This window comes from Ochotona princeps, chromosome 13 (assembly GCF_030435755.1).
Source record: "Ochotona princeps isolate mOchPri1 chromosome 13, mOchPri1.hap1, whole genome shotgun sequence".
NCBI classification, from domain to species: domain Eukaryota; kingdom Metazoa; phylum Chordata; class Mammalia; order Lagomorpha; family Ochotonidae; genus Ochotona; species Ochotona princeps.
Window position 1 is genome coordinate 35,715,985 of NC_080844.1, and position 23,700 is coordinate 35,739,684.

General features: G+C 40.2%; 1 protein-coding gene and 1 pseudogene across 2 annotated transcripts in view; one reads left to right on the forward strand and one right to left on the reverse strand.

Moving 5' to 3' along the window:
- The window catches only part of SAMD8 (sterile alpha motif domain containing 8), a 113,475-nt gene extending 98,587 nt beyond the window's left edge, over window positions 1–14,888 (forward strand). For both annotated transcript variants that reach the window (XM_058671196.1, XM_012926469.3), the window contains exons 3-6: window positions 3,307–3,402; window positions 5,273–5,390; window positions 14,173–14,323; window positions 14,527–14,888. In XM_058671196.1, coding sequence (XP_058527179.1) covers window positions 3,307–3,402; window positions 5,273–5,390; window positions 14,173–14,323; window positions 14,527–14,831 — 670 coding nt within the window. In that variant the 3' untranslated portion in view covers window positions 14,832–14,888. The remainder of the gene's footprint in view (window positions 1–3,306; window positions 3,403–5,272; window positions 5,391–14,172; window positions 14,324–14,526) is intronic.
- On the reverse strand, window positions 6,352–6,852 carry LOC131481720 (large ribosomal subunit protein eL27-like; annotated as a pseudogene).
- Window positions 14,889–23,700: the final 8,812 nt, after the last annotated feature.

The following is a 23,700-nucleotide window of genomic DNA, read 5'->3' on the forward strand; positions in this document are numbered from 1 at the left end:
TACTTTTTAATTATTTTTAAATGAGAATATTTTCTCTCAACTGAAATGAATTGATTTTCTGGAAAAACTTAGTTGCAATAAACAACATGAGCATATAGACTATGGATTCTAAATACCATTACCCTCTGAAAAAACCGTAACTACTAGTCCAGTGCTCCTTAGGTAAATGCTGATTTTTAATTCTGAGGCAAGAGAAGTATTAAATTAGCTTGAAGCACATTTTATGTCATAAATGAAAGAAATGCACAGGGACCAATCTTGTGATATGGTGGGTTTAAGTTGTAGCTTGCGGGGAAGTGAACTAGCTGATGAAAGATCTCTTTCCTGGTTCACCCCCGAGCAGCTGCACCAGTCAGGACTGGGCCAGACCAAAGCCAAGAGCCAACAGGTTCATTCGTTTCTCCTATATGGGTGGCAGGAACCCAAATACTTGGGCCATCTGCTGCTCTTTTTCCTAGGGAGCTAGATTGAAAGTGGAAGAGTCAGTACAGTACACAAACCAGCACCCATGTGGAGTGCTGTTGGTACAGCCAGTGGCTTATCGGTCTATGCCACACGGCTGTCCCTCACAGTGAAGATTTAAAATAATTTTGCTTTTTTTTTTTTCTTCTATTCACTCTGAAGTATCTATTCACTCTAAAGCTCCATCCTGTTAAGCATCTGCTTTTATATACAGGAGAATGGCAGCAGATGCTGTTGGTGTTCCTATGCACCTCTTCCTTTTCCTTGCACACTTGGTACTGCCAATTTCAGCAGGGTGTGTGTGTGTGTGTGTGTGTGTGTGTGTTGGTATGCTGTCCTTGGTTCTGCTGAAACAAACACACTTTGCCTGCTTGAGAGGAGAGCCAGAATGCTTGGAAAATAACAGTCCTTAACCCATGGCCTGTGAGATGGAATATAAATATTTCATTTGTCTTCTCCTTATTTGGATGCTGTTTAGGTTAGACCTACACTGTCCCAAATTCCCCAAGGACCAGGCCAAAGTTCCCCTTTCTGTGTTTCCCCACAGCAGTTTGCCTGATGTTTCATGCTGGATTTCTTTGCCTCCCTGATCTCATATAAGCACATTATTGGTTTTTTTTTTCCCTTGGGAACACTTCCTTATAAATCGCTTATATACTGATCTTTGTTTCAGAATCTGCTCTGAAGCTTATTTTACACAATTCCAAGAGTTGAGCACAATGCAAACAAACAAATTAGGAGACTGGGATGTGTGTAAGGCAGGCCAGTCTTCAGCAGTGAGATGGGGTCACTGATAACCGTAATAACCAAGAACGAAGCACAGACATCATAAGGAGTAATCAAAATAATGGGAAAATGCCACATCAGTCTGGAGGCTTGACTCCCCTCTTCTCACTTATCCCTGAAATCCTTACCAGCCTACCATGTATAATGTAATAGTGTTTACAGTGATGGCTCTCAATTATTATAGAAAATTTAATTCTTTCCAAGATAAAAAGCATATACACATGTAATCTAAGTTTTAAGTCTTTGCATAAAAAATATGAGGAATTGTGTATACTTGGTATGTTCCTTGGAACAGTCCCCTGAAATGACAGTTAAAGAGGGAAAAAAACCTCACAATCCCAGCTCAAGCAAAAAACGGTGAGAAGAAGTTTGGAAAATTTGTGTTTGAAAAGTTGGCGAGATTGGGAGTAGATGGTATTAGTGCCCAAAACAGAGTAAGACTGCAAAATGAGAGCACCAAGCCTCACTCAAGTCCAGGTGCAGTCGAGCACTAAATATGGAGTTATTGGTTGAAGATGTGTTTAAAAAGCTTTTAGAACTGCTCTGCTCCAATGGAAGACTGGTGATATATTCTCCGCAGCAGTTGAATGTCAGGGACTGTAGACTGAAGGGTACTGTGAGAACAAAGCTGCTGTGTGCTTTTAGGAAGGTTAACTACAAGTCCACATACTAATCAGTTGAGAGTTTTGGCTTCCTTCCTTATGTAGCCAGAATTATTTTCCATCTCGATTTCCACCCAGCATCGATCTTCCAAGCTGTGTAACAGATTCTTCATGGAACACTTGCACAGGAGAGCAACAGGGCTGCAGGTTGACAGTGCTTGTCTGCCTTAGTGTTGTATTGTCAGATTTGAATTGCCAGTCAGTAGTAACCAGGCATTTGAAGAAAACAGGCCAATACAAATAAAAAGGAAACTTTAAAAATATATATTTCCTTAGTTATAAAACTAACACACACCATTTATGGTTGTTTTGGTGAAATAAATAACAAAATTAAAAATAAAACCACCAATAACCCTAGCACCAGAGATGACCTATTTTGCTTCTGCCTCTCTTCGTTTCCCTTTCCCCTTCCCCCTCTCCATCCTCTTTCCTTTTTCATCCTTTTCTTTCTAATTTGAGGAATATGACCTTTACTAATGGGTGATCAAGAGCATTATGGATTTAGATAGGAGAAAAGAGGGACAAATGGGAAGGACAAAAGAGAAAAGGAATACAAACAAAGACAAATAATTAGAAATTTTTAAAAAATAGAACCAACCCACATATCCAGATCCCTGCTAGCTTGGATTCTGAATTAAGTACATGATGCACGAAGCGAACTCTTCTCCCCTTGTCTTGTGGGCAGTCTTCTATCCAGGTCTGCTTGTAAAAGCAAAAGAAAAGCATGTTCCAGCGGCCATATGGGATCAAGGCGAGGACCTTAGCCAAATAAATCTTAAAAAAAAAAAAAAAAAAAGAAAAGCATGTTCCAGGCCCCGTGGCGTGGCCTAGCGGCTAAAGTCCTCACCTTGAACGCCCCGGGATCCCATATGGGCGCCGGTTCTAATCCCGGCAGCTCCACTTCCCATCCAGCTCCCTGCTTGTGGCCTGGGAAAGCAGTCGAGGATGGCCCAATGCATTGGGACGCTGCACCCACGTGGGAGGACCCGGAAGAGGTTCCTGGTTCCCGGGTCAGATCGGCGCGCATCGGCCCGTTGCGGCTCACTTGGGGAGTGAAACATCGGACGGAAGATCTTCCTCTCTGTCTCTCCTCCTCTCTGTATATCCGACTTTGTAATAAAATGAATAAATCTTTAAAAAAAAAAGAAAAGAAAAGTGTGTTCCTCCTTTACAGAAAACCATGATTGGGAGTCATTGACAACAAACAGGTTCAGATAAATGGATAACTTCTTATAAAACACTTTGCCAAATACTTCTTGATATTCGCCACTTCATATCCTGCAAGAAGCACAAGCTGTACAAAGTGAGTGTATGTTCATTGTTAGAGGAGTGTCTTTCTGAAAAGGTTGGCCTCTGCTTCTCTTCAGCTCAAAACTATTTTTTCTTTCTGTTGCAGCGTTCCTAGAATCCCGTGGGCCTTTGCCATGACAGAAGTATGTGGCATGATTCTCTGCTATATTTGGCTCCTGGTTCTCCTTCTGCACAAGCACAGGTGCGCCACGTCTACTGAAGGATTGGACACGTCATGACTGTCCTGTCATCAAGCCTGGTTTCTCCCTAGCACTCGCCTGGTTAAGGTCCTTCTCTGTTCAGCAGGACATTAGCATTATTGATTTAGGAAACTGTTTTAGGGTTGATTAGCTTTAGTGGTATTCTGAATATATTCTGCGGAAAAAGGTCCAAGTCAGGGTGGTCAGGCATAGGCTGACTGTTGTTGCCAGTAGAGCCTTATTTTGTTTCTTAAAGAAGTAAACTGGGAATGCAAGGATAGAAACTCCTCCAAGGACAGACTTTGGTCAGTGTTTGAAAGGAAGAAATTGTCCTCTGCTTAGAGAAGACCCATTGAAAACAGATTGTTTTGCACATGGCGCGTTAGTCAAAGCGATGTACTTCAGGTGCTGTAGGATTCTGCTCATCGGGGGAAATGTTGACATTTCATGCAGTGTAAGGGGAAGAATTTCTTTTAGTTTAAGGAAATGACAAGACGTTGGAGATGGGATTGTTCTTTTGCTACTTGGCTGAGGAAAATTACTTGATTAAGTAATATGTAAGAAAACATATGGAGCAAATCAGAAAAAAATTCAGAATTTGCAGACATCTGTTATCATTTTTGGAACACTAGAGAGAAATAAGGGCACATTAAATTTTTCATCCTCTCTCATGGGAAAGTACTTGTGGTCAATCACAATGATGGACATTAGGTTCTGAGCAGCTGTTATTTCAGCACTTTGAGGTGCAAAGAAGGATTCATGGTTGTTATTCTTGTCACACTTTTAGGCCACACTGAACCTTGTTCTCTCTCATTTTATCCCGTTTCACAGCAATATTTTAAAATCTGGATTACTTAAAGCCAGAGGTAGCTCAAAAATGCATGTATTACCGTTGCTTTCTCATTGACTTTGCCTCCATAGACCCCATGGTTTTGTACTTAGCCAGTCTCCCCAGTGGAAGAGTTTGCCTTACAGGAAGCCTTTGGAGGTTTAGCAAAGCATAACAGAAGTCGGTGTATTGAGAGTGTTAATATTTAACTAGTCAAAGAAAGTGATTCTCAGAGTAAGTCTTCCCATGTGTTGTTAAAATGCAGATTTCTAGAAGACTCTAGTTTAAAGTATACATAGCCTCATGTTCAGTGCTTTTTATTTTGAGGGAAAAAGGAACATTTTGAAGATATGTAAAGCATAATCTCCATCCTCAAGAATTTTAGTCCCTTTTAAGACATGCAAACAAATAGTGTAATAGTACTGGTGATGTCACAGTGAGGTCAAGATTGCCCCAGTTACACTTACTGAAAAATTCTTTTTTCAGATACACTTATTTAAAGTTCAGTATTTTTTTAAAACAATTTAAATATAGCTTAAGTTAGGACAAGTTAGAATAAGACAGCTATTCTTGTTAGCTAATTTATGTTCATAATTAACAAAAAATGTTCAGTTCCACGAGTTTTATACATTAAAATGTGTAATTTATAAGTAATATGGCAAATGCTAAGCTTGCTACTTTTTAGTCCTGCATAAGGCTTTCTTTTTCTTAGCCACATGTGGCTATTTAGAGCAAATAAAATGACAGAGCATTGAAGTTCCCCCTTTATTGTATTAACTGCAATGCAAGTGCCGTGTGGAGATGGCTACGGAATACTTGCATCATTGCAGAGAGTTGTGTGGACAGTGGGACTTCAGAGGGTCCATAAGATTTCTGTCCTCTGCAACGACTCGAGTGGTTTTTTGTTGTTATTGTTTTGTTTCTTTGTGTTTTGTTTGTTTGTTTCTGCTTGTTCTCTCTCTAATTAGACAATTGATTTTGGGGTGGGGGAGTTGGTTGGTTTCCTCCTGATCTTTCCCCGTTTTTGGTCGCTCTGTTTACAGGTCAATACTTCTGCGAAGGCTCTGTAGCCTGATGGGCACTGTTTTCTTGCTTCGCTGCTTTACCATGTTTGTGACTTCCCTCTCCGTACCAGGACAGCATCTACAGTGTACTGGAAAGGTAGCCTGGTACCTGTATCATTCCTTCTTGTTCCTCATGTGTTAATGACAATATATGGAATAATGCTAAGATTTTGCTTTTAATATTAAAGTGTACTTTTTGATATTTATAATCTCTTTCATCAACCTCTAGAAACAGTTTGGTAAATATCCGAAGCCAGAATCCCATCTTTCTGTTATTTCCTCCTTCCATACTTATGTACTCTGGAGCTTCAGAAAAGGTTTCTTTTTATTACTGTTTCCCTTCCCGCCACCTGCAGCATCCTGACCACCACCTATGCATGCTCATTCCTTTCTGTCCTTCTTCATCATTCCTTTTATGAAAAAATGCTGCTGAGAGACCATATACCACCTGAAGAGTGGTACTCTAAGCATTACTCTTTTCTGGGATTTAGGAGGCAATGATAAGTTTTGTTTTTGTTTTAAACTTCATAGCTTGTTGTTTTGATATAAGGTAGACAAATGTATTCTGATTAAATCAAGGAAAGAGAGGCCATGCAGATGTAAACAATAATCACAGAAAGTGAGAATTGCTTTAAAAAAATTTTTTTTGAAACTTTGAAAATCATCTGTACCTAATTATACACCATTGGCTGTGTGACACACTAAATTTGGACAGTATATTCAAATGTATCTCATAATACCTTTACTGTCTGTTAATAATACCTGGAAACAAAATTGTCAGTTTTTGTGGTGCAGTATACACGCTTGAAATGCCAGAAAGGGAAGATTAAGCACCCAAAGGAGATCAAGACCTATAAATAGACCCTAGAACAGGAGAGTAATAGAACTAGCCGCAGGTGTTAGGAACGCTTAGGCGGAGGAAGGAAGGGCGAGGAGTGAATGTGTCATTTACAGTTTGATGCTAGTGCTTTATTTTGGGTATAAGCTACTTGGAGGTTTGCTTTGTGTTTTTTCTCATTTTTCCAAAACAAAAGGCAGTTTTTTTTGTTTTCAAGTTTTCAAGGACTAGAACAGAAATATATCGAAAGCTGCAGCTTCTAGAAGAACCACTTGTTCTTGCTGGTCTTGTCCCTGTCTCTGAACTTGACCTTGGTCTCTTGGGCCTTGTGTTTAAGAGCAGGATTTCTGAAGACACCCTTATTGCCACAGTTCTGTCCAGGGGCCTATCTAGAGTCCCCAGTGGGCATGAGAGGTTAGAGTTATAAACTTCACTAAAGTTTTGATCTTTTACATCCTGACGATTTTCTTATTGCCCATGGCAACTGTCACTTGGCAGGGGTAGCGGTCAGTTCTGGCCACCACAGGCAGGATTGAATCTGGTAAGGGAGATCTGAGGTGCTGTCATCTGTGTTCCTCAGGGCCACAGCTTTGTGTCCCAAGCAATGTCCTGCCAGGACCAGCACCACTTTACATGTGTCGTGAACTTGCCTTTTTGAACAACAACCACTTGGGCCTACAACAAAACGAACAACTTTTAAAATTATAAAAGTATTTGACATTATTATAAAAATTCCAATTATACAGAAATATGTAATGTATTAAAAAAGTAAAATCTGGGGTTGGCATGCACATTAAGCAGCTGTTTGCAGCTCTGCCATCTCTTAACAAAGCACGGATTCAAGTTCTGGCTTCTCTACTTCCAGTCCCTATAAATGAACCTGTGAAAACAGTGGATGATGACCCACGTACTTGAGTCCCTGCCACTCACTTAGGAGACACAGATGGAGTTCTAGCTCCCACCCAGAAGCTCCTGACTCCACCCTGGCCCAGCCCTAGCTGTAAACCAGAGAGTGGAAGAGCTGTGTCTCACTGTTTCTCCCCCTCTCTCTCTGTTACTCTACTTTTTGCATGAATAATGTCTTTTTTAAAAAAATTTTATTCATTTTTATTGGAAAGGTGGATTTACAGAGAGAAGGAGAGACAGAGAGAAAGATCCCCATCTAGTTCACTCCCCAAATGATTGCAACAGCTGGAGCTGAGACAATCCGAAGTCAGGAACCAGGAGCTTCTTCCAGGTCTCCCATGCAGGTGCAGGGTCCCAAGGCACTGGACTTTTCTCCACTGCTTTCTTGGGCTGCAGGTGGGGAGCTAGATGGGAAGTGGAGCAGCCAGAACATGAACCAGCACCCATATGGGATGCCATGCTTGGAGGTGAAGGATTAGGCAGTTGAGCCAACAGGATGGCCCCATGATGATATCCTTTATAAAAATGAAAAGTGCATGTAATTTTCTGTTTTTTTTTCCACATACCACCTTCAATAATAAATACTGTGAATATTTGTGTCCATAGCCACCTGGACGAATTTCTTTCAAAAATTTACTTATTTATGTGTTTGAAAGTTAGATTACAGAGAGAAGAGCAGAGGCATAGAGACAAGAACTTCCATCCTCTACTTCACAACCTAAATGGCCACAGTGGTCAGGGCTAGGCCAGGCCACAGCTAGCACCTAGGAGCTTCTTTGAGGCCTCCCTTGTGGGTGTGGGCCTAAGCACCTGGCCTATTTTGTGCCAATTTCCCACACACACTAGGAGGAGCTGGACTGGAAATGGAGCAGCTGGAACTAAAACTGGCACTTGTATGGCATGTTCACCCCCCCCCCCATACAGACCATTTTCTAAGCTTGCTCAGAGCTCTGCATAGTTGTATATATATAAATATCACACACACATATATGCATGCATATATATTTGTTAGATAAAAGGTAAGACATATGAAGGTGACATAACACTATATATTAAATTTCTTTTTTTTTTTCCAAGATTTATTTATTTTTATTACAAAGTCAGATATACAGAGAGGAGGAGAGACAGAGAGGAAGATCTTCCGTCCAATGATTCACTCCCCAAGTGAGCCGCAACGGGTCGGTGCTGTGCCGATCCGATGCCGGGAACCAGGAACCTCTTCCGGATCTCTCACTCGGGTGCAGGGTCCCAAAGCTCTGGGCCGTCCTCGACTGCCTTCCCAGGCCACAAGCAGGGAGCTGGACTGGAAGCGGAGCTGCCGGGATTAGAACCCGCGCCCATATGGGATCCTGGCATGTTCAAGGCGAGGATTTAAGCCGCTAGGCCACGCCGCCGGGCCCTATATATTAAATTTCTGCCCGCAATTGTAGCATGCCATGTGAGTGCCTGTTTGAGTCAGCCAATTCTTTGTTGATGTGCCTTGGAGAGCAGTGAAAGTTGGCCCAAGTACTAAGGCTCCTAGATAAAGCTCCTGCTTCCTAATCAGCCTGGCCCAGCCCTAGCCATTAGTGCTAATTGGGGGGAAGATGGCTGAGATTAAATTTTAGATATTGTTTTTTGGTTTTGTTTTGTTTCTAAAGACTAGTTTATTTAAAGGCAGACTGACAGGGTCCTACGTGGTGGCCTAGTGGCTAAAGTCCTTGCCTTGAACATGCCAGGATTCCATATGAGTGCTGGTTCTAATCCTGGCGGCCCCACTTCCCATCCAACTCTCTGCTTGCTTGTGGTCTGAGAAAGCAGTTGAGGGCAGCCCAAAACCTTGGGATCCTGCATCCACATGGGAGACCCGGAAATGCTCCTGGCTCTAGGCCATTGTGGTCACTTGGGGAGTGAATCATTGGACAGAAGATCTTCCTCTCTGTCTCTCCTCCTCTCTCTATATATCTGACTTTGCCATAAAAAATAAATAAATCTTAAAAAAAAAATGAAGTCAGTCTAACGGAGATGTTCCGTCTACTGGTTCACTTACCAAATGATCACAGCAGCCAGGTGTGGGCTAGGTTGAAGCCGGGGCTGAGAACTCCATCTTGCTGTCCCAAGTGGGTAGCAGGGACTCAAGTACTTGGGCCATTTTCTGTTTTTTTCAGTACATCAGCAGGAAGCTTGATCTGACACCAAGAAATTGGGACTCAAACTGATGCTCCAGTACGGAATTCTGGTGTTGCAGGCAGCTACTGAATTGCTCACAGTGCCTCAATGCTGGCCCCTAGACATTGTGTTTTAGCTTATTTTAAAATACTGTTATTTACTTTCTTCTGAAAAAATGCACATAGCTGTGTTCATCATTCCAATAGCTGCACAATGCTCCACTGTATGATTTACCAGTCTCCAAAAGACACAATTCTGAATTTTAATATTTGTAAACCACACTGTAGTAAATAAACATGCTTGTGCATATGTGTTTTTGCATTTACATCTCCTTGAGATAAATTATTAAATGTAGAATTATGGAACTGAAAGACATGCACATTAGCTATTGTTACACGTATTAAAACACCCACTTTAGAGACAGACATTGGGTATAACGGGTTAAGCCCCTACTTGGGATGCCTGTGTGCTGTAAAAGAATGCGAGATCAAGTCTCACCCCCTGTTTCTCCAACCTCCTTCCTATGTGCATTTGACAAAGCAGCAGATCATAGCTCAGATATTTGAGTTCCTGCAACACACATGGAGACCAGAATGGAGTTTCTGGCTCCTGGTTTTAGCCTGACCCAGCATCCTTCTTCTTTCCCCATTCCTCTCTCTATATCACTCTACCTTTCAAATAAATAAAAATATTGGCAACCTTGATAGTAACTACCTTTCTAAAAGGTATTACACTTTGGTGGGCTTGTTTTTTGTTTGGTTTTGTTTTCATTTGAAAAGCAGAGAGAATCACTGGTCTGCTCATTCACTCTCTAGCTGCCTGTTTATTCCCCAACTGCTCAGACAGCCAGGGCTGGGCCAGGATGAATCCAGAAGCGGGAACTCAGTCTGGGTCTACTCTGTGGGTGGCAAGGCTCAAAGTACTTGACCCATCGCCTAGGGCCTCCCAAGGTGCATGTTAGCAGCAAGTTGAAATCAGAAAAAGAACCAAAACGCAAACACAAGCACTCTGATGTGGAAAGTAAGCATCCTAACAGGTATTTTAACGCTAAGTCGTAAAATTTATATTTAAATGTTTAAGCTATTTTGAAACTTATTTATTACATAGTGAAAAGTAAGAATAGAAAACTTCCCCCCGAAGAGTATGCTAATTGATTAGAAGAGATTTAAAAGAAACAATATTTTGGCTGTTAGAAAATCTTAATATTCATGTGTCCTTGCAAAGACTTGGTAATTTCAGTCTAATTAGTGGTGGATTAACAGGAGATAAAGCATATGAATGTATTAATATACACAGCATATGAGGCTCGGAACAGACTAGATGTTGTTGAAGCTTTTACAGAATCTTGAGTTGCATAAAGGAATGAATAGGAACTTAGACTCCAGAAGAGGGGAAGTCGGACCACAGGCCAGGGGAGATTGAAGAAAGGAGACACATAAGGTACAAAGTGTCTTCTTATACAGAGTTTTTTGGGTACATGACTGCCAGAAGACAACTGCACCTGGTGTCAGACCCCCAATCTTTTCCTCCTATGAAAAGATCTTTCCTAGGCAAGTATGGGGTTCTCAGAGGGAACGCCTTTACAGCATATTTTTACTCTGCCCTAAATACAGCTAATTGGTTTGAATTATAACCTACTTATTGACCTGTATTATTTGCATTATTTGTTAAAATTAGAAAGTTAAGGTGATAATTACTAGCAATCAAATCCCAGGGAACTCCATAAAGCATTTTCATTGTCATGAAGTAATTGCTTGAAATTGTATTCCCAGTAGTAGGAGGTTTGGGGACAGAACACCAACTGCTGGTGTGTGTGTGTGTGTGTTTAAAATATTTATTTAGGGTACCAGTTCATACCCCAGCTGCTCTACTTCCCATCCAGCTCCCTGCTTGTTGCCTGGGAAAGCAGTAGAGGTTGGGGCAAAGACCTGGTTCCTGGTTTTGGATTGGCTCAACTCCAATCATTGTGTCTACTTGGGGAGTGAACCAGCAAATGGAATATCTTTGTCTTTGTATCTTCTTCTCTGTGTAAATCTGCCTTTCCGATAAAAATAAATAAATCTTTTAATAATAAAAATAAAACATTTATTTGTCAGAAAGATACAGTTACAGAGAGGGAGAGGCTGAGTGCTTCTGCCCACTGAGTTACCACCCAGATTGGCCATGGTGACCAGTTCTGGGCCAGGATGCAGCCAGGAGCCCTACTCTCCATCCCCGATCTCCCACACTGCTGCTACGGGCCTAAACGCTTGGGTCATTCTTTGCTGCCCTCCCAGACACATTAATAGGGAGCAGCCAGGACTTGAACCAGTGTCTGATGTAGGGTGCTAACATGGAGAAGTGGCACACTCCTTCATTGCCCCAAAACTCTAGTCCTAAACTAATTTGGAGACACTTAGAGCAGTGTTCTGCATGTTGTCTGATCACTGCATGCTTTCCATTCCACTCTGTTGTTTCAGTTTTGATTTTTCTTAGAATACTTGGGCATTTAAGATGGGAGAGGACAGGGAGATTTGAACACATATTGCCTGCTTTTGACTGGCATCAGTTGCTTCTTACTCTTGGCTGTAAATTTTTCCTGACAGATTCTTCTCTTCACAACATGGTTTTTCCTCTCATGAGATTAATATCTGTAACTGTCCAAATTGGAGATGGTGGAAGAACCAACTGTGTTTAGTATCATCTTCTACAGTTATCGATTCTTCTCCCTTTCTTTGTTTCAACTGAGGCAGAAAGGGAAGGCGGAGAGGCATATAACTGATGGCTGAGAATGTGATACGAATAAGGTTGTTTGTTTCCCTCACTTTGGACTTGGGCTTCCTGAATTCACTTCCTGGCTTTGTTACTACAAGTTGTGGGAACTTTCTAAGTCAGTTCCCTCATCTGCAAATTCAATCACATCATAGAGTTGTGGGAATTAAATACAGTAACATGTGAAGCATTTAGCATGCCTTGCACATAGTAAATGCACGTAGCATTTTGTCAGCTTTTTGTGTGATTATTGTTACGATTTACATGACCTTTTTACTTACTTTTATTTAAATTTTTAAAATTTTTATTGGAAAGGCAGAAATATAGAGAAAAGGAAAGACAGAAAGGTCCTCCATCCACTGGTTCACTCCCTAAAAGGCCGCAATGACTGGCACTGAACCGATCTAATGAGCCAGGAGCTTCTTTCAGGTCTCCCATACAGGTGGAAAGGTGAGGGGTCCTAAAGCTGAGGGCCATCTTCCACTGCTTTCCTAGGCCACCAGCAGGGAGCTGGATGGGAAGTGGAGCAGCTGGGACAAAAACCAGCACCCAAATGGGTGCTGGCCGTTGAAGGTAGAGGGTTAGCCAATTAAACCATCACATCAGCCGCTAATGCCTCTTTTCTTTTTTTTTTTTTTTTAAGATTTATTTATTTATTCAGCCCGGCGGCATGGCCTAGCATCTGAAGTCCTCGCCTTGAACGCGCTGGGATCCCATATGGGTGCCTGTTCTAGTCCCGGCAGCTCCACTTCCCATCCAGCTCCCTGCTTGTGGCCTGGGAAAGCAGTCGAGGACGGCCCAAAGCCTTGGGACTCTGCACTCGTGTGGGAGACCTGGAAGAAGTTCCTGGCTCCTGGTTTTGGATTGGCTCAACTCCGGCCATTGCGGTTACTTGGGGAGTGAATCATTGGACGGAAGATCTTCCTCTCTGTCTCTCCTCCTCTCTGTATATCTGACTTTGTAATAAAAATAAATAAATCTTAAAAAAAAAAAAAGATTTATTTATTTATATTGGAAAGGCAGACTTACATAGAAAAGGAGAGACAGTGAGAAAGATCTTTCATCCACAAGTTCACTCCCCATGTGGTCACAACAACTGGAGCTAAGCTGAATCAAAGCCAGGAGCCAGGAAGTTCTTCTGGTCTTCCACGCCGCTGGTGCAAGATCCCAAAGCTTTGGGCCATCCTCTGCTGTTTTCCCAGGCCACAAACAGGGAGCTGGATGGGAAGTGGGGCAGCCAGGATTAGAACCGGCACCCATATGGGGTCCCCGCACATTGAAGGCAAGGACTTTAGCTACTAGGCCACAGTGCTGGGCTCTGGCTCCACTTCTAATTCCAGCTTCCTGCATATGCACACGCTGGGAGTGCTACTGGTGATGGCCAAAGTAGCTGAGTATCTGTCTCACATGGGAAACCTAGATTGAGTTCCTTGCTCCTGGCTTTGGGTTGGCTCAACCCCAGTTGGTGCAAGCTTTTGGTGAATCAGCAGATGGACATGTCTCTGGGTCTCTATTTCCTATGTCTTCATACCCTTCAAATAAATCTTAAAATGTTTTTTTTAACCTCCTATGATATTTCTTCCTCCTCCACCATACAAACACCTACCTCACATAATGAAGTCACTCTGTTATATCAGCTACAAGAGCGTCTGTTTTCATATCTGAGTTGTAGATTGCAAGAAGATATGGTGGAAATGTAGAAAAAAACTTGTTTTGTGATATTCTTTCCTTTATAAATAGCTTTCTTGGAAATCTCTGTATTTCTACATGTACTGTTTACATATGGCTGGATGGAGGCTGGGAAATGCATTGTTCTAGCCGAGTTCATTGACTCATCAATATATTTAAGGGGAAATGAATATTGAATGATAGCTATTGATCTCTGTCATAACCTGTTTCTGACTGACATAAACAACGAAACAAATATTACTGTGATCCTAGATTAAAAACTTGGAGATACTTTCATCATTAAGCAACCTGTTCTTAATAAAGGAACTCCTGTAGAGGTATTTGAAACACAATGATTTCACTTAATTACCAAAATACTTCTGAACACTGTCAAGCTTTGACCTCCTAGTCCTCAATCTGGCCTGAAATTAATTGGACTTGTGGTCTGTTTGCTTTTGGTTAGATTTCATTTATAAGTTACTCAACATTTGGTGCTCAGTGGGAATGAATGTTGGAATTCTCTTTCCTCCTAAGCATTTGACACACTAAGTTTAGCTTTTTTCTGTAGATATACGGCAGTGTATGGGAGAAATTACACCGTGCCTTTGCTATTTGGAGTGGCTTTGGTATGACCTTGACTGGTGTTCACACCTGTGGAGATTACATGTTCAGTGGCCACACAGTCGTCCTAACTATGCTGAATTTCTTTGTCACTGAATGTAAGTATCTTTAGAATTTATACCTATATATCATGTAGATATATCATATGTATATATTTATATGATAACTTGCTGCAGAGAAGGCTGTAGCAAGGCTGTGAGTCCTACAATGACTGAGCTAAGTAGGTTCACCTAAGATATATAAGGGTGAGAAACGCTGGAAGGAACGGAATTGTAAAAATATCTTTCTGTCCTTTTCCTAGATACACCAAGAAGCTGGAATTTCTTACACACTTTATCCTGGGTTCTCAACCTATTTGGAATCTTCTTCATCTTGGCTGCCCATGAACATTATTCCATTGATGTATTTATTGCCTTTTATATCACAACAAGACTCTTTTTGTACTACCATACTCTGGCTAATACCAGAGCATATCAGCAGAGTAGGAGGGCAAGAATTTGGTTTCCCATGTTTTCTTTTTTTGAATGCAATGTCAATGGCACAGTACCTAATGAATATTGTTGGCCATTTTCAAAACCAGCTATAATGAAAAGGCTGATTGGATGAAGACTATACCTTTGTGAAGAGTTTGTGATTAAGTATACAGTAGCTATTGAAAATGAATAACTTTACTTTCTCCCCATAGGTTGTTCCTGGATGCCTTGCATATTTGGTTTATGTGTTGACAGAGTTCCCTGTTTAAGCAAGGCTGGGATTCTAAAAAGCAAGAAAGAACAATCAAAAGCCTTTACCTAGCTGGTGGAACAGCAAACTTAAGTAGATGTTTTCTGCCCCTCTTTTTTTAGGAAGACTTAATGTTATTATTGAAATTGAGCTGTTACCCTTACCTGTTGAGTATTTGCTTTTGGGGCTTAGAAATGTTAATCTAAGCGATTTGCTGGTTAAATGACTTTTGCTGGTTTCCAGTAGGCCTGTAGTCAAGAAGCGGTATCTTCTGTAGCTCTTCTTACTACCTTCAGAAGAAAAATCCCTGTTGAGTGAACACTACTTATTGTTTGAACTAATCTCTGTCTGTTTAAAACTTGCAGTTCTGGAAACTGATTTGTTTTTATCACGATTAGCTTTTGCCTTCTAGACCATCTTTAAGTATACAAAGAGTTACCAGGATGACTGAAACAGAGGGAAAGGGACTGTTTATGAGTGGACAACAAAACGAGGAGGATGCAAATAAAGAGCTAGCATTTCTTCACCAAATGTGCAGCAAGAGATGCAGTTACTGTTTTGTTCTGAGGGTTATATATGACCATCAGTAAGTACTCATCAGGAAAGTAGCCAGCGTCTATATGATAGCTAGACGCTGTGATAAATTGATTTTAATTTCAGGGGTAAAGGTACCTGAGATAAATCATAAAACTACCCAGTTTATGATTTTTCAATGATTTTATTTAGTGAGCCAAATAGGAATATTTTACCAGATGTTAGATAAAATTCTTATGTCATTAAATAGGGAAATCTGCATGCAAAGATTTTTTTTCTTTTTGAAAACAAATTTTTAACTGGTTGCAGACAGAATAACTTGTTGGTTTTTACAATTTCTATCTTGAAGAAATTTCAGAAGAAAACAGTCATGACACATCTGAATATAAAAAAATGTTGCTTTTTAAATGCAGTTGTGTACATACATTCTTTCTGTCAGTCTTAATTTAGCATTGAGGAAATTATATAACTTAGCTGCTGTTTACAACACTAAAAATTCAGTCCGTTAAGTAATTTCACCCCTGTGATAACATCTGACACTTTATTTTTTCTGGTTTTATACAGCATAGTCAGTTGTGATAGTCAGATGGCTATGGAATTGAAATTTGAACCCCAGCTGATGAACTTGGCCTCTAGAATCCTTTGTGCAGTTTTTACATTCCATTTCAAAACAGAGAGTTAGAAAAGGTGCAGGCGTACTGAGATCTAAAATTAGACCACAGCAAAAGCTTGCTCTGCTTCCTTTTATCAAAGTGAAATAGTTTAGCTTTGCACTTTGAGTCATTTTCCCACCCTTGTATAAGCTGTAGGTAAACCTCAGTAAGTTTGGTTGGGAGGGAATATTCTGCAAACAAGTTTCAACCAGAGATAATAAACATGATCCCGAGTGCTCCGGATGTTACCTTTGATTTTTTCACTTGAGAAATGGCACAAAGCAAAAGTTTTTTTATGGTTTTAAATCTCGTCCTTCGGAATAATATATACGTTAAATTGTTGATTCTGTTATTTGCTAGGCACAAAAAATCCTGTATCACTCAAATAAATTTCATAATCATGAAACATGCATGATTTTACCTGTGCCAGTAACAGTGGTTTGACCTTTAAAGTAAAATAAAATAAAATGCTACTACCATTTTTTTTTTCTAAGTAACAGATAGGTCTGAGCTTAGTAAGGAAGGAACTAATGTTGACTTTTGGGAAAATGGTCCTCAAAATTCTGTGACAAGATTAATTTAAAAATATAAGCAGCTATTAATGGTAAATTTCCTAACATCGGTCTCCTTTCCTGGATATGGATTCTACTCTAGAACAAAATAGAAAACTGAATGCTGGTAACTTTGCAGAGATGTTGACATTGGGAGTGCCCAACAGCAGACTGCAATGAGGACTGTGTAAAATAACTTCCCAGCCTAGCATTTAATCGTATCTGTTTTGAGGAAAAGGTAAGCTGGATTTATAGTTTTAACTATTACAAGGATGTGTTTACATAAACTAATCACCATCAAGTTTCTTTGAAAACTTTGAGATAATATTTTCTCATATTTTTCTAAACATAAAACCTATTTTTAATTTATTTTGTCCAGAAATTTCCAAATTTTTGTCTTTTTTTTTGTCTTGTTAAAAATCTAAATCCTGATGAAGATAGTGTTTATGTTTACATTTTTAGTGTGAATGTGATTAGGTAGAAATGCTGCATGCCTCAGGTCTGTTTGTTCTTCTGATCTTGCATTTGATCTACAGCTGGAGACCTGTGAGCGGCTCACATCCTGGAAACCTAAGTATAGGAGGAACCAAAAGAGTTTTTGGTTTGGAGATGCAAACTAAAGGTTTTGTTGACAGTCCATGCATTTTCTATGATCTTGGAAACTGTGCTACTCTTTTTTTTCTTTTTAACCATACCCATCCAGAGTAATGTTACTGAAGGGTGATGGAAGTTGATAGTAATAAGGCTTGAAGAAGACAGATTTGCAGCTATCCCCAAATGACTTGGGAGAAACTGTTTTGTTTGTGCTGCAGAATTTCACTTTTGTCTTATAGTTCTTTCTGACTAGAATCTCTAGGGCAGAGATACAACCTCCCTATGTTGGCTGTTTGCTGATATCCTTTCAAAGAAATGAGCTTCACTTTACAACCAGATAAGTAGGAGGGGCTGTTTACAAGAAAAAGCCGCTAAACCATCTGAGACCAGCTGCTGGTGTAACTCATACTGACTGAGTAGTGCTCTACCCTCTTGGTACCTGCCTGAGTGTTATCAAAAATTCCAAAACTCCTAGAATCTCTAAATGGGGAGCAAAGAAGCCAGATGTTGCTATAGCTGATAAGAATATGTTTTAGAGACTATCTGTTAAAGAAATATTGTCATATACTCACAGTCATGCGTAACACTAACCAGCTTTGTATTCAGGAAAAGACATTTTCATCATTGATTTCATAGTAAAGTTTTTAAAGAGTTGTAGATCCAAAATACTTCAGACTGTTAGCCATATTCTAGTTTTTTAAACTGTCTGATTTAATGAATGTAATTTATTGATAGTCTGTAGACTTACACTATACCATACTAAAAGTGGCTCTAGGATAGTCGTTTATCAATTCATTAAAGTATTCAGGCATTTGAGGTATTTAGAACAGTTCAGTGGCTTTTTAAAACAGTATTGGGTTCCTTTAGACAGTCTGAAAGTCAAAGCATGCCAGGGGATTTTTGTTATATTTTCTGTTGCGGCGGGGCGGGGGGTGTACTGTATTTCTTTATGTAAAGGAGTGATAAATTAAGTGTATGTTTTGGGATAGCATGTCAACTTTAATGCCAACTTTGCTTGGCAGTTTAGACAGTTTGTGTTTGTAAAAGTTGAGCTTGAATTATCCCGTTCCTCTGTAGAGGAGGATTGTTAGGATATCAAAGATCAGAATGCTTCAGGTAACCAATGAGAATGGAAAGCGTTTGAATTGGTTTTAATTAATTTATTTTTCCTCTGTTGTTGAATGCTCTTGAATGATTAAAAAACAGTATGAACATGGGTTTTTGGCCCCTTCTTATCTTACCCTGATTGAATGCTACCAATTTCAGAGAACTAAAATGTGACTAATTGGTTTGTATAAAGTTCACTGCAAATATTTATGAAATCTAAAAGCCATTCTTTCAGCTACAGATCAAATGGATTTTGGAATACATTCTACTCAGAATTAACCAATGGACTTTTTATTCAATGCACCATGTGTCTCAGTATATGTCAGGACAACTTTGTTGCTGATACAACAGGATAAGGAATGCTTATATCAGTTTCATTGTTATTCTAATTGTTGCAATCTAACCTCTACTGGGTTGTCTGAAGAACTGAACACAGCCAGGTGGTAGTATTAGTTAGTAATGCTGTTAAGAATGCTTAGTAATTTTTTGTTCAGAAAAATATGTGTTGTTAGGCAATTAAGTATTTCTGATAGGGAACAAAGAAAGCAAACACTGGTACTTAATGGAGGTATCTGCAAGCTAAAATGGGCATGTTTTGTTTTGAGAGGTCTACCGAAGTATCTCCCTATCCACAAAGAAAGTAGTATTACTTGAAGATGTGAAAGTTCCTGTGATAGCCACACCTTGAAGCACAGTATTGTACATACGTAAATATATTAATTCTAAATTAAAACCAGATTTAACTAATATATATTATTTTATATCTTTGTTGTATTAAAATGTTTTAAAACACTAAAAATAAAACATTTGAAAGTTGGGTTGCAGTTTCTTATTTAAAAATTTGGAATTTTTTTTTTTAATCTGTTTTATTGTATTGTTGACAATCTTTACATAGTTAATTACAGTTAAAGGAAAAAAAAGAAAAAAAAAGAAAAAAAAAGGTTCAGGGGGATAGGTAAGTGGGTAATGCTATTATGTCAATATTGTTTCCATCATGTATCTGAGGTAAAGGGGGATAAAAAAAATTTGGAATTTTTAAAAAATGTATTGATAATAAAAACAACAGATTTCATGTATATTATATATATGGCTTTAAGAACATACCGGTACTTCCCACCCTCCTTGCTTTCTTACTTTTCTTTTAACTTTTGTGATGAGACACATTACTTTATAATCACAAATTTAATCCTCCAGGAAGTAAAAAATTTAGCAAGTAGAATTTAATTATATACCAGAGTAAGCAGCAGAAGGTGGCCCAAATCCTTGGGTCCCTACACCCATGTAAGAGACTGGGAAGAAGCTCCTGTCTTTGGACCAGCTTTGCTCTGTTGTGATGGCCGTTTGAAGAATGAACCAGCAATGGAAGATCTGTCTTCTCTCTCTGTAATGTTGCCTTTCAAGAAAATCTATCAATAATAGCAATAATCAGATCTCAAGATTTGGGCCGTCTTCCATGACTGTCCCAATCCATTAGTAGGGAACTGGATCTGAAGTAGAGCAACTGGGACATGAACTGGCTCCTGTGTAGCATGCTGGGATTGCTGGCAGTGGCTTAACCAACTGCACTACAGTGCCAGCCCCCATTCCAGTTTGTATTTGCATTTCCCTGATTGCTAGTGATCCTGAGCATCTTTCCATGGATCTCTTGACTGCTTGTATTTCATCTTTCAGAAATGCCAGGATTTGTCTGTCTATTTGAAAGGCAGTTAAGATAGAGATCTTTCATGTACTTGTTTGCTCCACACATGGTTCGACAAATGAGAGAAAATAACTGCCTGGGTAAGCAAAAGTTTCTTCAGCAAATGGTGTTGGGAAAATTGGATTTCTACATGTAGAAGTGAGAAACAAGATCCCTGTCTTACACCTTGCACAAAAACGAACTCACAATGGAACCGGGATTCTAAACCTAAGACCTGAAACCATCAAATCACTAGAGGAAAACATAACAGAAACACTATAAAATATTGGTCTTTGCATTACCAAAGCAGTGAATCTAATTTTTATACAGTAGACTTTAGTTTTTATGAATGAATGATTGAGTTTAACAGTGTCATGTCTGTAATATCCTCTCCCTGGTATTTAGTAAATCTTCATCTTTGGTAAACAGTTTGTTCTCTCTCTTTTTTTTTTTAAGATTTCTTTTTCTTGGAAAAACAAATTTACAGAAAGGAGAGACAAAAGAGAAAGATCTTCCATCCTCTGGTTCGCTCCTCAAATGGCTGCAATGGCTGGAACTGAACCAATCCAAGACCAGGAGCCCAGAGTTTCTTCTGAGTCTCCTACACGGGTGCAGGGTCCCAGGGTTTGGACCATCCTCTCCTGCTTTCCTAGACCACACTCAGGAGCTGGACAGGAAATAGAGAAGCTGGGACATAAACCGGCATCCATATGGGATCCCAATGTGTGCAAGGTGGGGACTTAGCCACTGAGCCAGCACCAGGTCCACAGTTTGTCCTTTTGGGGTTTTACTTTTTTAAATTAAAAAAGTAATCCCCTAGGGGAAATAGTAGAATAATTATGGATTTAAGAAGGTGAGATCAAAGAAAAGTAAACAAGTTCTTATTTCTGGACACATTAGATCATTCGTTTTGATTTATTGTAATTGAGCATTGTGTAAATAGATGCCATCACCCTGTTGGTGATAAGCTTTGGCAATGATGATAAACAGGGAAAGAAGGGAAAGTGGTTGTTAGGTGTAGCTTTGTAGCTGAGAGCCGTAGAATATTGGAACACTAAGCTTTGTCCCAGGTGTAGGACTGTATGAACTTTAAAAAAAGTTTATTTATTTGAAGGGAAGGGTGACAGAAAGAGGGAGAGACCTTGTATTTAATGTTTCACACCCCAATTGACTGAAATGGTTAGCCAGGCTTGAGACTGGAACCAGGGACTCCATTTGTGTCTCCCACATGGACGTGAAGGACCCAAGTTTTGATCCATCTTGTTCTTTCCTAGGTGAATTAGCAAGGAGCTGGATTAAAACAGAACAACTGGATCTCAAACTAGCACTCCGTTATGGGATAATGGAGTGGGGACCTTAACCCACTCCATGCTGCTGGCACCCATATAAACTTATTCCACAACTGAATTTGATCTTAATCACTGCTGATATGAAGCCACTATACTGCTGGCCCCAGTTGGTTTTTCTTGGTAACTTAGGGAAAGAATAGTCCAGAACAGATCTGGAGGCAGTGGTTTTAGACTGAGAAGACCTGCCAGTGAGGTTTATTTTGACACTAATTAAATCGAGCTTTCACTTCAAATCTTCCTTAACCTTACCTGTTAAGTGGGAGGAAAATGCCTACTTTGTAGGTTGTATTAAGGACCAGATTTGCTTTGCTGGTTCAATACCTAATACTAATACACTGAAATATTACTTGTGTTTAAGTCAATAAAATACAGCTTATATCCCAAACTCTGTCTCAAAACAATTGTGGAAATATTCATTAGTGAAATAGATCAATAGTTCATTTTATTTTAAGAAGATTTATTTTTTATTTGAAAGGCTGAATTTAGACATTGGGAAAGAGAAAGCATAATTATTTTATTTATTTTATTGCAAAATGAGATATACAGAGAGGAGGAGAGACAGAGAGGAAGATCTTCCATCCAATGATTCACTCCCCAAGTGAGCACAACAGCTGGTGCTGTGCCGGTCCAAAGCCAGGAGCCAGGAACTTCCTCCAGGTCTCCCACACAGGTGCAGGATCCCAAGGCTTTCCCAGGCCACAAGCAGGGAGCTGGATGGGAAGTGGAGCCACCAGGATTAAAACCAGCACCCATATGGGATCCCGGGGTGTGTTCCAGGGGAGAACTTTAGCCACTAGGCCACAAGCAGGGCCTAACATATTTACTGTTTTATTCCAAAGCCGTACTTGTGGTTTTTATTGTCTGTTTAAATGTATTAAAGTATTTGGGATGGGGCCTGGCATGATAGCCTAGTGACTAAATCCTTGCCATGCATCTGCCAGAATCCCATGTGGACCCAATTTGTATCCCAGCTGCTCCATTTCACATCCAGCTCCCTGATTGTGACCTAGGAAATCAGTCGAGGGTGTCCCAAAGCCTTGGGACTCTGCACCTGTGTGGGAGACCTGGAAGAGGTTCCTGGCTCCTGCCTTTATATCAGCTCAACTCTGGCCATTGTGGCCACTTGAGGAGTAAAATAGCAGATGGAAGATATTTCTTTCCTTCTCTCGATGAATCTGCCTTTTCAATAAAAATAAAAATAAATTGTTTTATTTATTTATTTATATGCAGAGAGGAGGAGAGACAGAGAGGAAGATCTTCCGTCCAGTGATTCTCTCCCCAAACGGCCACAACGGCTGGAGCTGAGCCAATCTGAAGCAAGGAGCCTCTTCCTGGTTTCCCACACAGATGCAGGGTCCCAAAGCTTTGGGCCATCCTTGACTACTTTCTCAGGCCAGAAGCAGGGAGCTGGATGGAAAGTGGAACTGCCGGGATTAGAACCAGCACCCATATGGGATCCCGGGGCATTCAAGGCGAGGACTTTAACCACTAGGTTGTTATCCAGGCCCAAAAATAAATCTTTAAGTATTTGAGGTGACTGTTGTGGATCATCAGATTAGTTAGGCTGTTACTTGTACCTCTGCACCCCATATCAGAGAGCCTGATCAATCCTGGCTACTCCGCCTCCTATCCTGCTTCCTGCTGAGGCATCCTGGAAGGCAGCAGAGGAGGGCTCAACTGCCTGGGCTCCTGATGCCCATGCTGGAGATCGAGATAAGATTTTGGGTTCCGGCTTTGGTGTGGCCCAGTCCCAGCTTTTAAAGGAAGGTAGAGTGAACCTGCAGATGGTAGATCTGTCTCTACCACTCTGTCGTGAGCATAAACTTTTTTAAAACTCGCAGAAAAAAAACCTTTTGTAAGGGTTTATTTACTTTTTTCGGAAAAGCAGATTTACAGAGAGACAGAGGAAGATCTTTTATCCACTGGCTAACTTCCCAAATGGCCACAATTGCCAGAACTAAACTGGTCTGAAGCCAGGAGCCAGGAGATTCCTCTGGATCTAACCATATGGGTATAGGGTCTCAAGTCTTTGGGCCATGTTCCAAGGCTTTCCCAGGCTACGAGCAGAGAGCCCGATGGGAATGGAGCAGCCAGGACATGAACTGGCACCTATATGGGATCCTTGTGTTTGCAAAGGAAGTATTAACTAATTGAGCCATCATGCCAGACCCAGAAAAAAAATTTAAATAAAATAATTCATGAACAAAGTAGGATGTACTGAAAGCTGTTTCCTTTCAACTTCAGTGTCCCATCCTTTAGTTATTTGATGAGGCAAACCTTTTTAGC